Source organism: Callorhinus ursinus, unplaced genomic scaffold (assembly GCF_003265705.2).
Source record: "Callorhinus ursinus isolate GAN/ISIS: 27379988/994484 unplaced genomic scaffold, GSC_fseal_2.0 scaffold4, whole genome shotgun sequence".
In the NCBI taxonomy this organism is placed as follows: Eukaryota; Metazoa; Chordata; class Mammalia; order Carnivora; family Otariidae; genus Callorhinus; species Callorhinus ursinus.
In genome coordinates this window covers 61,637,009-61,652,140 of record NW_027397066.1, presented here as the reverse complement: position 1 = coordinate 61,652,140, position 15,132 = coordinate 61,637,009, and the positions used below count along the sequence as shown (strand labels likewise).

The 15,132-nt window shown below is 37.7% G+C and overlaps 1 protein-coding gene across 2 annotated transcripts in view; it reads left to right on the top strand.

Moving 5' to 3' along the window:
- The first annotated feature begins 32 nt into the window (after nucleotides 1–32).
- Nucleotides 33–15,132, top strand: part of CCNI (cyclin I) — a 33,144-nt gene continuing 18,044 nt past the window's right edge. The window contains exons 1-2 of one of the 2 annotated variants that reach the window (XM_025887273.2): nucleotides 33–571; nucleotides 8,787–8,943. In XM_025887273.2, coding sequence (XP_025743058.1) covers nucleotides 8,830–8,943 — 114 coding nt within the window. In that variant the 5' untranslated portion in view covers nucleotides 33–571; nucleotides 8,787–8,829. The remainder of the gene's footprint in view (nucleotides 572–8,786; nucleotides 8,944–15,132) is intronic. The other variant, XM_025887274.2, reaches the window with a different exon arrangement.

The following is a 15,132-nucleotide window of genomic DNA, read 5'->3' as shown; positions in this document are numbered from 1 at the left end:
ACTTTTTCCTTTCCTCCCCTCCCTCCCCAACCTTCCCCGCGAGCGGACGCGGCAGCGCCTCTGTCTCGCTTTTTCTTATTTTCTCCCCCTTTCCCCTTCCTTTTTTTTCCTTTTACCCTCCTTCCCCCCCCTTTCACCATTTCCCCTCGAAGACACTTCCCCCGGGCAGGGGCAGAGCCGGTCTCACTCCCCGCCTCTCCCCGGCCCCCGCCGCCCTATGGCGAGAGGGAACCCCCTCCCCACCCGGGCACTAGCGGCGGCGGTTGGAGGAGTGGGACCGGCGGTGGCTGCGGCAGCCTTAGGTCCGGGGGAGTCATGGAACTAATTCGCTGACCCACCGGCCGCAGCCGTGCGTCCCGCTCGATCGCCAGCGCCCGCGCCCCCCCCCCGGCCCGGTTCCCCCTCTTCTCCCTCCTCAGTCGGTCCAGTCCTTGTCCCGCGCGCCCCGCCGCCGCGCGCTGAGGAAAATGGGGTGGTAACGGGCCCCCGGATGACCCCGCGTCACCACTGTGAGGCCTACAGCTCCGCCGGGGAGGAGGAGGAGGAGGAGGAGGAGGAAGAGGAGGAGAAGGTGAGGGGGCGGGGGGACTCGCTGCGTCTCCGCGCCCCGCGCTCGCGCGCCCCCTCCCCATGCCTCCCCCCCCCGACCTCTGCCCGCGCAGCCCGAAGGGAAGCTCCCGGAGCCGCGCGCTCCTTGGCTAAGGCCCGGCCCCCGCCTCCCCGCTTCAAAGGAAACCTTCGGGACCACCCCCCACCCCTTCCTCTCCATGCCAGAACTGTTCGGCACCTGCCCAGTTTGTAAACGGCTCTGTCGTGTTCCCTTTCGGACCAGTTTTTCCGTCAGCGAGTAACTTTTGTAGCAACAGCAAATTGCCTATTCGTGCACATTCTAGGCACCGCCAGCGGGTCTGATACACAAAGAAGCGGACACACCCCCACCCTTAGACTTCAACGCTACTGCGGGAGCCGGAGGAATATAATTTACATTGCAAAGCGGAGTGAATGCCAAACGAGCCGTTGAACGGCCAGTGCTGCGGGAATTCGGGGGGAGGGGAACGTTACCCCAGGTTTGGGTGGGTGGGGAAAGATTGGAGAGGAGGTGAGATTTGAGTTGAACCCTGAAGGGCAGGTAGAAAAGTACCGAAATTTTGAAAAGAGGGCAGGGTCCTCTCTTGAGCTGCAGGTTCCATTGCTGGTCATTTGGGCAAGAGTTGAGAATTGGGTAGCAAAATAGTGGAAGGTATGCCTGGGGAGGTAGACTGGAATCAGACTGAAGATTTTTTGAATGTCAAGCTTAAGTATTTAGCTTTTATTCTGTCAGTGGGGAGCGCCTCAGCGTTTGAGGAGCAGAGTGTGCTGTTAATAACACTTGTTGAAGCTTTTTATCTGACGGGCATTGTTGAAAGCGGTTTGCAACTCGTTGAATCCTCACAAGGACTCCTTGTGAGGCAAGTGGTTCAGGAGCCTCATTTTACAGAGGAGGGAAACTGAGGGTCCACAAGATTAATTTACGCCGTTGGTGACACAGCTAGAGCCCAGTGGCCAGAATTCAAACCCGAGCAGTCTGACTATGCTATATAGTCTCTGTCCCAAAATGAATGTGTTGAAAACATTAAGGATAGTATTACTTGCTTGCAGCTTTTGCACATCATTTGTGGTAGATGAAATAGAAGGGAGTGGGTAAGTAGATTAAGAAAGAACCAATAGGGTTTAGATTTGCTAATCTGGAACCAGAAAGATGAGAGATTCTGAACTTTCTAGTCTAGGATAAATTTCTTAATACTGATGAAGAGCAGACTAGTTAGAATCATCATGTGTTGGGAAGGCATGGTAGAGATTTTCAATTACAGATGACCGAGTTTATGTGGCAGTTTGACTCCTAGTAGGTTAGAATGGAACTCTGTAATGTTTCTTGGTCAAGATTGGAAGCTGAGAGTGTGTATAACATGTTTTATTCTGATCGTATAATACTTTAAAAATGAAAGATACTTTTCTGTGCATGTTTCTTCATCTTCAAAATGGGCTTAATAATAATACCAACCTTATGAGGTTGCATAAGGATTAAATGAGTTAATACGGCATAGTACTTTGAACAGCATCTTGCCAAGTAGTAAGCACTTACTGCTTTGACTTACTAAGAACTTAAGTGTGAGCTATTTGTTAGACATAGTGCTAAACTCTGGAGAGTGTTTGCCATCAAAGAACTCGATGGTTAGTAGGAGAGACAGGTCTACAAATAATTATCACAGAGCAATTAAATGCAAAAGTAGAATTATGTCTAAGTACAGATGTAAGAAGGCAGGGTACTAGTAGCAGACCTTTGCAAATGACAGCTCTGTAGGAAGGGGAGTGCCAGCTAGAGGACAATTCAGGCTCAAAGAACTGTGTGGAAAGGCATGGAGTTAGGGAAACAAATAGCGGGCTGTTTCGGAATTACAAGTACCTGTAGTTAATTATTAGGTTAGGGGCATGAAGTCAAGGAGATGGTCACATTAATAAATCCCTCTTTTTAGAATAGGATCTAAGATCCAGAAGTCTGCATCAGTACAAAATTATAAATGGAGTTGGTGTCAGTGGTGATAATAAATATAATTCTGTATTAATGAAGTTTCTGTGTTCACCCAACACCGTGCAGTACTTTTCCTTAGAATAGCAGGAGGCTCTGTATTTAAATTTACAGTATAGTTTATGCCGTACAATAACTTTATTCACTCATACATTAAGCTATTTGATAAACATGGAGAAAGAAACAAGTAATTGAAAGACTGGCAGGAGAAATGTTAAACTATCATAAAGTTAGAAGTGTGTGGAATATGCCAACCAAAAGAGTCTTTTTGTTTCTTAGTTCCTAGAGACTTCTATCTGAGCATTAAAAATTCCAGATATGATTAATGGCATAAAATAATAAGATACAACTAAAAAGTTCTAGTATTTAAAACAGTAAAATTATATTTTAAGTGTATTTTACTCAGCAGGTTTCATTATTCATGTAACTCAGTCTATTTTACACATTAGAAAACAGGCTAATGCATTATCAGTAAGAAAGGTAAAACTCAAGCTAATGCTTTCTTCACTGTATCATTGTCTTACTAGAATCGTTTATTTATTTTTTTAAAGATTTTATTTATTTGTCCGAGCGAGCGAGAGAGCACAAGCAGGGGGGAGTGGCAGGCAGAGGGAGAAGTAGGCTCCCTGCTGAGCAAGGAGCCCGATGTGGGACTCAATCCCAGGATCCTGGCATCATGACCTGAAGTGAAGGCAGACGCTTAACCGACTGAGCCACCCAGGCGTCCCTTTTTTTTTTTTTAAAGATTTTATTTGTTTATATGGGGGGGGCGGTGTAGAGGGAGAAGGAGACTCCTGCTGAGCAGGGAGCCCAACAATGACAATTCTGGGCTCAATCCCAGCACCCTGAGATCATGCCCCAGGCCAAAGACAGACGCTCAACCAACTGAGCCACCCAGGCACCCTGTCTTACTGGAATCTCAGAAAAGGAGTGTAAAAAGTATCCTGCTAATATAAGCACTTCCATCAATAATGTGTTTGCCCCCCCGGGGCAGGGGTGGGCTGTCCACATTATTAACTTGTAAATAATTTCAAAAAGAAACTATCATTTCATCTGTCATTAATATTTCACCCCATTTGTTTTATCATTTGTCCTCTCTCTCTCCCATACATATATATATGTGTGTGTGTATATATATATATGTGTGTGTATATATATATATATATATATATAACGGTTCTTTTCTCCTAAGTATTTTAGTGTGTATTTCCTAAGAGTAGGGATGTTCTTACAGCATCACAGTAAAGTTATCAACTGTAGTAAGTTTGACATTGATACTTTTATTTATCCATGTTCCCATTATGTCAGTTGGCCCAATAATGACCTTTATAGCATTTTATCTTCCCAGTACAGGCTTGAGTCTAGGGTCAGATATTGAACTTTCATTTTTCTGTAGTCTCATTTGATCTGGAATATTTCCTCCGTCCTTTTCTCTTTCACTTGGGTTATTTATACTTTATTTTTAAAAGATAAAGGAAATTTGAACTCTTTATCCTTTGTTACATTCCCCTAGTGTGAGCAAAGAATGATTTCCTTTATTTTCTATTCTTCATATGGTGTATTACATTAATTGATTTCCTGAATGTTAAACCAACTTTGCATTCCTGGGCTAAGTCCCACTCAATTATGGTATATAATCCTTTTTTTTTATGTTGCCAGATTGAGTTTGCTAGTATTTCGTTGAGGAATTCTTCATATGTGTTTAGAAGAGATGTTCTCAATAGTTTTATAATGCTGTTGTCTTTGTTTGCTTAACTGGCCTCATAAAATGAGTTGAGAAGTGATCTTCCTCTACTCTTTGGAGGAGTTTGTGAAGAATTTTAAACATTTTTTATAGATGTTTGGGTAGAATTCATTAGTGAAACCACTTGGGCATAGGCTTTTCTTTGACAATTGTTTACTAATTCAATTTGTTATATGGCTCTTAAGCTTTTCTATTTCTTTTTAAAGTCAGTTTTGATAATTTGTGGTTCTAACTAGTAGTCCATTTCATGCAAAGTTGTCCAATGTATTTGCAAACCATTGTTCATAAAATTCCTTTATAACACCTTTTTTTCCCTACAACATAGGTAGTAGTGTCTCCTTTTATTCCCGATTTTAGTACTTCATCTTTTCTGTTTTTATTTGCTCAGTGTAGCTAGAGATTTGCCAATTTTGTTGATCTTTTCAAAGAACCAACTTTTGGTTTCATTGATTTTTGTCTATTTTTCTATTCCTTCATTAATTTCCACTCTAATTTTTCTTCTGATTTGCTTTAAGTATAGTTTGCTCTACTTGCATCCCATAAGTTTTGGTATGTTTTCTTCATTACCTCAAAGTATTTTCTTTTTTTTTTTTTTTTAAAGATTTTATTTATTTATTCATGAGAGACAGAGGGAGAGAGAGAGGGAGAGAGAGGGAGAAGCAGGCTCCCAAGGAGCAGGGAGCCCGATGCAGGGCTGCATCCCAGGACCCTGGGATCATGACCTGAGCCGAAGGCAGACGCTTAACGACTGAGCCACCCAGGCGCCCACCTCAAAGTATTTTCTAATTTTTCTTGTGATTGCTTCTTTGACCCAGATTCCTTTGTTTTAAAAAAATTGTTAAAGCATCTAGGTATTTGAAAATCTTACTTAGGGTCTTAACTGTAGGAAATTGGAGAACAGGAATCTCTTGAACCTTCTTATTCATGATTTATCTTGTGTATCCCTCTCTGTTCCCCATCTCTCCCTCCTAAAAGTAATCTTCAGAGGAAACATTTTGAGGGAAGAGCAATCACGGGAGCAGCCAGCCATTGGGGTGTGTTGAGAAGGCTGGGGGATCCTGGTGAGCCATCCTGTTGGGTGTAGCTAATAGAAGGAAGTAATTTCGTAAGTTTTGACAAGCGTTAATAAATTACAGACTAAAGATGGTTAAGCATCTGCCTTCAGTTCAGGTCATGATCCTGGGGTCCTGGGATCGAACCCCCCCACCCCCTGCTCAGCGGGGAGTCTGCTTCTCCTTCTCTCCCTGCCTCTCCCCCTGCTTATGCTCTCTGTCTCTCTCTCTCAAATGAATAAAATCTTAAAAAGAAAAAATCTCTAGGGGCGCCTGTGTGGCTCAGTCGTTAAGCATCTGCCTTTGGCTTAGGTCATGATCCCAGGGTCCTGGGATCGAGCCCCGCATTGGGCTCCCTGCTCAGTGAAAGCCTGCTTCTCCCTCTCCCACTCCCCCCTGCTTGTGTTCCCTCTCTCGCTGTGTCTCTCTGTCAAATAAATAAAATCTTTAAAAAAAAATAAATCTCTAAAAAAAAAAAATAAGGTATAGAAGAAACATTAGAACCAATAAACCAAGTTTAATCTCCATCCAGTATAGGTGTTTTTTCTAAAGATCTCTTGACAGATGGTCATCTAGTTTACACTCCATTTCTAAGGTTAATATTTATATCTGCTTTAGATGAAATTATAGTGAGTTTATTTATCTAGTTATGGAAAATCTGAGAAAAGTACCAAGGCAACAAAATTGGAATCTCAGATCATCTCAGCAGAATGTAACAGTAGGTGGAATATAACAAGATGACCTTTTTTAAAGAAGAAAGAATACATTTACAGTCCTGAACAAGGTTGTCCCCCCTCCCTGCCAAAAAAAGGGGCTCCAAAACTATGTGCACAATGGGGTGGGGCAGGTAGGAGGGAATTTTCCTAAGAGTGTACCTTAGAAAGTCTTAAGAGTTGATAGTGTGATATGGATTCAAAAAGGTAGCTAATGATTTTAGACTGCATTTAGAAGAGCAAAAGTCATGTCATGTGAGGAAATCCTGAACAGTTCAGCTGTGAAAAAGATGAATTGGTGGGCATGCTAGCCACCTTCAAACATTTGAAGAATTGGCCTATGAAAGAGAGTTTAGACTTGGGTTTGTTTTGGTTTTGGCCCCAAGGATTGAAACCAATCTTTTGTTGAGTCCCTGTTTCATCAGGATTCTATGAGTGATAAAAAAAATGATATTGGTAGATAGCATTTCAGTATTATAATGTTTTATCATCTCATAGGGGAAATAGTGGGAAGCTGCTTTCAGAAGGGAGAGAAATCACACCAGATTAGAGAATCAGGAGTTCTTGGAAGAAGTTACCTTTGAAATGGACCTTTTGGGTTAGGTATTCTCTTTTCCCTCTCTGTTATTTACCGTTTTTTTCTTGGTATAAAAAGTACTTAATGCTCATTATAGGAAATTTGCAAAAACTCAGAAGTTTAAAGAAGCAAAATGAAAAAAATCACAATCCAGTTAACGGAGGTAGTCTGCAGTAGATTCTATAGCAAATAGGCAAAGTATGTGAAGTGACGAATAAGAAAGGGATAGTACCTAGAGGTGGGGGTGAAGGGGGCATGGAAGTTGAAGTTTGTTATTTGTTTTTTATAGTTTTAAATTTTATTTAAAAAATCAACTTTTCATATGTTATTAATTCTAGGTATTTAAATTTTTTTAAAATGCCACAAATCTGAAGCACATACATAATACAGGTACCTAGTTGAAAAATGAAATAGTTATATGAGGTTTATAATGAAGAACAGCATTCTCCTGTTGCTGGATTTTCTAACCCTTTTCTCACAGGTTAACCTCTGAGTGCTTATATGTTTCTCTTGTTATCTAAGATCATATTTTCAAATAACTTGCCCTACTGTCTTTTGATATTTCAGTTTTAGGTATTATTTATGGTTTGCCTACTGTGACATATAAAGATGTAGTGCTCATTCTATCTTCTAATACCTCCCATCTTCCCAATGCAGTTTTATCTATTCATTAAAGTCACTCTTCAGTATTTTCCTTATTATTGCTTTGTAAATGTTGTGGTATATTATTACATTTACCTTCTTGCATAATCTTTTTTTCTGAAGTTAATTACCTCTTCAGTTCCTTAGCTTTCATCAAATCTAGTTGAGTCTTGCCATATCTTCAGCTTCTCAATCTAATTTTCCCTTCTTAAAGATTTATTTATTTTTTAATTTTTTTTTATTTCTCAGAGAGAGAGAGTAACCACACAGGGGGAGTGGCAGGCAGAGGGAAAAGCAGGCTCCCCACTGAGCAAGGAACCGGATGTGAGACTCCATCCCAGGACCCTGGGATCATGAGCTGAAGGCAGACGCTTAATCAACTGAGCCACCCAGGCGTCCCTCAGTCTAATTTTCTACACATGGTTGTACTTCTCAAATCTCTTAATTTCTTTTCTTTCTTTCTTTCTTTTTTTTTTTTAAACCTAAAGACATCTGTCCTGGACTTTCAGTTGCTCTGCACTGATCTAGACTGTTGCTCTTTAGGCTTGCTCATTTTAGAGGGCCAGTCACCTGATTGTTGAGTTTTTCTAGATCAACACTCTCCAGTAGAACTTTCTGGCAGTGATAGTGCAGAAAAGGGACATTTCTATTTGATGCAGTATCCACTAACCACATACGGCTGTTGAGCATTTGAAATGGGGCTAGTGTGACTGAGGAATTATATTTTAACTTTATTCAGTTCTAATATAAATGGCCATATGTGTAGCTAGTGGACACTATATAATTGGAAGCACAAATAAAGATGGTTTTATACTTTTTTAAATTTTTTTTTAAGATTTTATTTATTTGAGAGATAGAGAACATGAGAGGGAAGAGGGTCAGAGGGAGAAGCAGACTCCCTGCTGAGCAGGGAGCCCGATGTGGGACTTGATCCCGGGACTCCAGGATCATGACCTGAGCTGAAGGCAGTCGCTTAACTAACTGAGCCACCCAGGCGCCCCAAGATGGTTTTATACTTAAGGGGATGGTTTCATACTGATTATATGGGAGTGGGTGGGATTTAATGTAATGGATGTAATTTTTTTTAATGAAAAAGGTTAGTAACCCTTATCTGATGAGATTTTTAAGAGGAATATTTGGGACCACTATTAAGAATAGCTAGTATAAAAATTCCCATGATTTAAAATTTGTTGACACAATTTGAGATGCAATAATATATTTTCATCAGAGTCTGTAAGTTCTATCAGCTATATGGCCATGTTTTTATTCTCTTTACAACTGAGTTTCAAATATAAAGTGAATATTTTTAGGTAACTGATTATTATTGTAATATTTTAATATATGATGTTTTAAAGAGCTGTAAAACCCGATATTGCCTCATAACATTCTTATTTTGTTTTATGAATTGCTTAATAAGAACCAGCATATTTATACAGCGCTCAGCGTATTTTAGAATTAAAGAAAAAGCATTGTTTTATGTTTGATTTCATAGGTAGCTACATCAAGCTGGGAGGCAGGCAGATCCAGAGGATATCATGAAGTTTCCAGGGCCTTTGGAAAACCAGAGATTGTCTTTCCTGTTGGAAAAGGCAATCTCTAGGGAAGCCCAGATGTGGAAGGTGAATGTGCCGAAAATGCCTACAAATCAGGTAATGATTTTTCTCGTCACTCTAGATACATGACTTCTTTTAGAAATAAGTGTACTGTCATAAAGTGGTATCTTGACACTGGATTGAAGAAATATATACCATTAAAGGATATGCTCTATTTATTTGAGAAACCTCCCCTTGTTTTATTCTGAAATAGAACAAGAATGAATTTTTTGTTTTTGTTTGCTTGTTTTGTTATCTGAGTTATAGCTTTAGGAAGGTAGATATATTCTCTTTCTTTGTAGACCAATACTAACAGTAGTAAGCTATCTTTATTTCTAAGTATATAGTTAGCTGTGGAGGCTGAAATTATCTTTAGTAAACAAAAATTTGTTCTGTCTTTCTTGAATATTTATAAGGAGTTAAAGTAAGCTACTAAGGTAATGCTAATGTTGGACACTTCTGGGGAAATAGCCAGCTTACTTCTCAATTACTGTTAGCTATATGCCTTTTCTTTTAGAAGTTTTTATGCATCTATCATATAATCCTATCAGTGTTATTTTTGACAAATAACTATAAAGTTTATGTACTCCCAAAGCTTATTGTATAAGCTCTCTTTATCCCTAATACCTAGCACTGTGCTTGGGATAAAGAATAGTGGCCAAGAAATGTTTGATTTTTGATTTGTAGGTGAATGAATAGCAAATACCTAAGTTCCTCCTTTGGTTTAGGTTAACCTTTGTTCATAGGTTATTGAAATCTATATGCATTTTCTCCTAACCTACTTCTGTCATTCTTTCTCACAAGCTGAAGAAATATGTTTTGCATTTACTGTTACTTGTCATTTAACAGATTGAAAATAAGTTAACCTGAGTGAATATCTTTTAAGCTAGGAGCATTTACATATGCTATCACATTTACTATCTTATTATATCCTTTGAAATAGGCAGTAGTCCCACTTTGCTCAAGACTTTAATAAGTAGTAGAGGTATAATTTGAACTTGATGTAGTTCTCTTTCCATTATACTTTGTTTTTCAGTTTCTATTTTTGTGTGCCTGTGTGATTTTTTAGATTACTTGGGGATTCAATCATTCAATAAATGTTCATTCAGTGTCTGCTACATTCTGAGCACTTCTAAGCATTGGGGATACATCAGTGAGAAAAACAGAAATTCCTACCCTTATGTTCTGACATTCTGGTAAGCCTCAAAGCTTTAATACAGCTGGCTTTAGAACCATTTCTTTCTTCCTTCTGCTGTCTCCTTGAGTCAACATGTAACCAATGATAATATTCTTTTACAACATGGTCTTTGAAGGTAATATTCTACCAAGATTATAGTATATTGCTATATTATCACTTAATCTGGCCTATTTCTGTAGGTGATTTAACAAGTATTATTGAGGTAATACCAGAGAACAGAACAGTATTAGAACTTTGAAGAGGGAACTACTTAAGGATTTGCCTTTAGTGATACCAAGTAGAACCAAAGTTAATTCTTATAAAATGTGGGTGGGCTTGTTCTGATGGGGATAGGGGATAAGACTGGGATGAGAGTAAAGAGGTGTAATAGCGCAAGCCGCTTGCTATAGTAACCCCCAAGGACGCCTGTCTATTCTAGTTCTAATTTCTTTATTTTCTTCTGCCACTCTCAGGGACTGGCTTTTCTATTTCTCTTTCCACTATTGATTCTAACCATGATTTCCCTCCTAATTGATTCCTTGCAGAAAAGAAACACAGTCTTGTCATTAAGCCATAAACATACTTTTCCAGCTTTTCTAATTTTTTTTTAAGTGCTGATAAAATGGAAAAATAAAATATTTTAAAGGTTTCTGTTATGCTTCTTTTCTTCAGTTTCCTTGTCTTTCTTTTTCTACCTCTGGATCATTCTCTCACAATTCTCTTTTAATTTGCATCCCCTATCTTCAAGTTTAGGACAGAGTGGTCAGACAAGAATATTATATACCTATCACTCCCCTTCTGTATGCTCACACAGCACTTTACTTCTTTACCATAGCACACAATATTATAATTTCCTGATGATTTGATTGTGAGTTCCCTTGGGGTTGGGTTGTGTCATTTTTGTTTACTGGCATATAATAGATTTCCAGTAAACATCTATAAAAATGAACATTATCATTTCTTTATAATTAGTCCAGGTTAGAGAAGTTATTTTATATAATAATGTACTTTCGAGTACACAATAATTTTGTTATATGAATTTGGGAGAAAAAATTGAAGACTGGTCTAAGTGACATGCACTTTCAGATATTCTCTATTTTGCTAAAGTGCTTTTGATATGCAAAGATAAAACTTTGCTTCAAGCTGTTAAAATGGTTTTCGTTAGAATTTTGAAACTCTAAGGAATCTTAAAAGGCCGTATAATTATGTGGTTTCTGAATACAGGATCCTGAGCCACTGGGCTGCTGAGTGCATCAAAATCACCCAGGAGGCTTCTTACAGAGATTCCAGGTCTCATCCAGACCTGTTGGATTTGTGGTAGCAATTGTGGAAATTTGTTTTTTAATATGCATTAGGTTTGGGAGACACTGATTTACTCTAACCACACAGTAGGAAAGTTCTTCTTCTAACATCTCTGGTAAGTGATTCTCTCTGCTTTGGTTACTTTGTCCATTCTACTGTGGGAAAAATATAAATTATTGGAAAGATTTTCCTAAATTGAACCTGAAAACTGCTGCTTTCTGGTGGCTACTTATTAGTTCTGGTTTTGTCCCCTGGAGCAATACAGAATAAATCTGTGTCTTATTTTAAATGGTAGCCCTTTATCTGCTCAAAGATGTGATGAGCCCACAAAGTCGTCCTCTCTTTTCCTGATTGAACATCTCTTGTTTTTTAATCATTATTTGACAAGATTTCTCTTTTACCACCCCTGATCTTCTTTTTCCAGATACACTCTTTTTGTGTGTTTCTTAAGTTGTGACATTTCATTTGTAGTCATTAATGGACAATGAAGTGAAACTATTGCCTCACTTTATCTTGGCTTGATAATTTTGTTAAACTAGCCCTAAATTTTATTGTTTTGGCAGCAATGTCATATCGGCTTACTGAACTTGTTTTAAAACCTTGTTTTCTCTAGTTTTAAGCAAAGTTTCCTTTGTGCTAGATGTACTTTTAGTTTTTGGCCTAGGTATGGTGTTGTTTATTCTTATTAAATTAAAAGTTGTCAATTCTGACCATTTTTCTGGCTTTAAAATTATGATTGTTATCTTATGTGTTGACTTTGTCATTCTTGTATAATCTGTGGATTTGGTAAATAAATAAATCTATTTATCCTGTAGGTTGGTTTCTCTTTTTTCTTTTCCTTAAACAGTTTGTTGAAGTATAATGTACAGAAAAGTACACAGATCTTAAGTGTACAGCTGTAAAATACACCACTTTACTGGCACTGCAGAAGCCCCCTTCTGTCCTCTTGTACTTACTACCATCTACTCCCCCAGACCAAGAAAACACTGTCCTAATATCACAGATTAGTTTTTCCTGGTTTTGAATTTTATACATATATATGGAAACACAGAGTATGAACTGGCCTCTTGTTCGATATTTTTTTATGTGAGATTCATCTGTGTTATTTCATGTAGCCATAATTAATTTATTCTCATTGCCATGCATAATTCTTTGAATTTATCTCTTCTGTTGATGGTCATTAGTGTCATCTTCTTGTGCATGTCTCAGTGAACATATGTGCGTGTCTTTTTGAATATATTTTTAGGGCTGGAATTGCTAGAACCTAGAATATGTGTATATCAGTTTTAGTAGATAACCACCAATTGTTCCAAAGTTGTTATACCACTATTATGTCACATTTTTTGTGGGTTTTTTTGTTTTGTTTTGTTTTGTTTTTACCCCTTCTAGCAGAGTATGAAAATCCTGAGTTGCTCTCCATCCTCGTCAACCCTTGGTATTGTCTTTTCATTTTAGTTATTCTGGTGAGTGTATTATAGTATTACATTGGGTTTAATTTGCTTTTCTTTAATAACTAATGAAGTTCAGCTTTTCATGTGTTTTTTGGCCATTAGATTTACTTTTTTGGTGAAATGTCTATTCAGATCTTTCATCTGGGTTTCTACTGTCTTTTTTGTTAATTGTTTTATAAGAGTTCTTTCTTTTGCAGACTATGTATTACAGATGGTCTTCAACTCTCTTTGTGTTGAACTTTGATCAGTAGAAGTTCTTTATTTTTAATGACCTAAGTTATCAAATTTTTTTTTCCTTTTTTAAAGAAATGTTTGTCTACTCCAGTGTAATGAAGATATTCTTTTGCATTTTCTTCTGCAAAGTTGATTATTTTACCCTTCACATTTAGATCTACATTCCAGTTGGGATTTTTTTGGTGGGCAGGGTATGGTGTGAAGTAGGAGTCCATCATTTTATTCCATACAGAGAACCAGCACCATTTATTAAAAAGACACTTTTCTCTACTTCTCTGCACTTTTGTTATAAATCAAGTGACTACTGTAGGCCTATGAATATATTTGTGTGTCTCTTTCTTGCCTCTTTTCTTGTCATTGGTCCATTTGCTGCTCTTTAAATACCGCACTGCCGTAATTATCATAGCATTATAGTAAGTGTTTGGTGGCATACATTTTGTTCTTTTTTTCCTCAAGATTGTCTTGGCTATTCTTAGCCCTTCGCTCTTCCATATATATTTTAAAATATACTTGTCAATTAAAGAAAATTGGGAGGATTATTGAATCTGTCAATTTGGGGAGAATTGACATGCTTATAATAGGAGTCTTCCAATTCATGAATGTAGAATATTTCTCCATTTTGTTTAAAGTTGGTCTTCAGTGTCTTTTTTTTTTTTTAAGATTTTATTTATTTGAGAGAGGGAGAAGGACAAACAGTCCCTCTGAGTTTGGAGCCCAATGTGGGGCTTGATCCCACAACCCTAAGATCATGACCTGAGCTGAAATCAAGAGTCAGACACTTAACTGAGCCACCTAGGAGCCCGGTCTTCAGTTTCATTTAATAATATTTGGTAGTTTAGGTTTATTCCTAGATACTTGAGTCTTGTTGAGGCTATTACAAATGGTATTGTAGATTTTTCATTTTTTTTATATGCTGTTTCTAGAAACTGGTATATGGAAATAAAATGGATTTTTATATATTGACTATACTAAATTCACGTCCAGAGGCTTTTGGATTTTCTGTGTATTATACATAGATATGTTAACTGTGAATAATCATGGTTTTCTTTCTTTCTATCCAGTTCTTAATACTTTTTATTTTTCTTGTTTTATAGAATTACCTAGGGCCTCCAGAACCCCATTGAATATAAATGATGGTAGCAGGTGTCCTTATCTCAGTTTTAGTTTGAGGGGAAAGGTTTCAGTATTTCACCATTAAGTATAATATTTGTTATATATTTCTTAGATCATCTTTATCAGATTAAGAAGGTTATCTGCCTTAGTTTGTCAAGAGATTTTTTTTTTATAAATAGGTGTTAAATATTTTTTACATCATTGGATTTTGTTAACATTTTGCTTAGGATTTTGCATTTATGTTTATGGGTGAGATTGGTTTGTAATGCGTTTTGTCAGGTTTTCATAATAAAGTATGCTGGCTTTGTAAAATGAATTAGGAAATGTTCCCGCTCTTTTAAAAGTACTCTTGTTTGGGTTGTTATTTCTTTCTTAAGTGTAGGAAGGTTCCACTGGGAGCCTAGAGATTTATTTATGGGAAAATAATGATTCATTTTCTTTGGTAAATGTGAGACTAATCAGGTCTTCATTTATTTCAGTTTCGGTAAATTGTGTTTTTCAAGGAATTTATTTATTTCATCTAAATTGTCAAATTAACTTGTGTAAAGTTATTTATGATACCTTTTTAACATCAAAAGGTTCATAGTGATGATCCTTTTTTCATTTCCTTAGTTGGTGATTTGTGCTTTCTTGATCAGTCCTTCTAGAGGTCTGTCAGTTAGTCTTTTAGTTCTGTTGATTTTCCCTATTGTACATTTGTTTTTTTTTAAGTTCTGTTCTTATTTTAATTATCTGCTTGTTTACTTTGTGTAATTTGCTTTTTTTTTATTTTGAGGTAGATGCTTAAATAATTGATTTTCCATTTGTTCTTGTATCTTATTTTATTTTTTTAAAGATTTTATTTATCTGAGAGAGCACAAACGGGGCGGGGGGTGGCAGGGAAGAGGCAGAGGAAAAGGGAGAAGGAGAAGCAGATTCCCTGCTGAGCAGGAAGCCGGATTGCGGATGCGGGGCTCCATCCCAGGACCC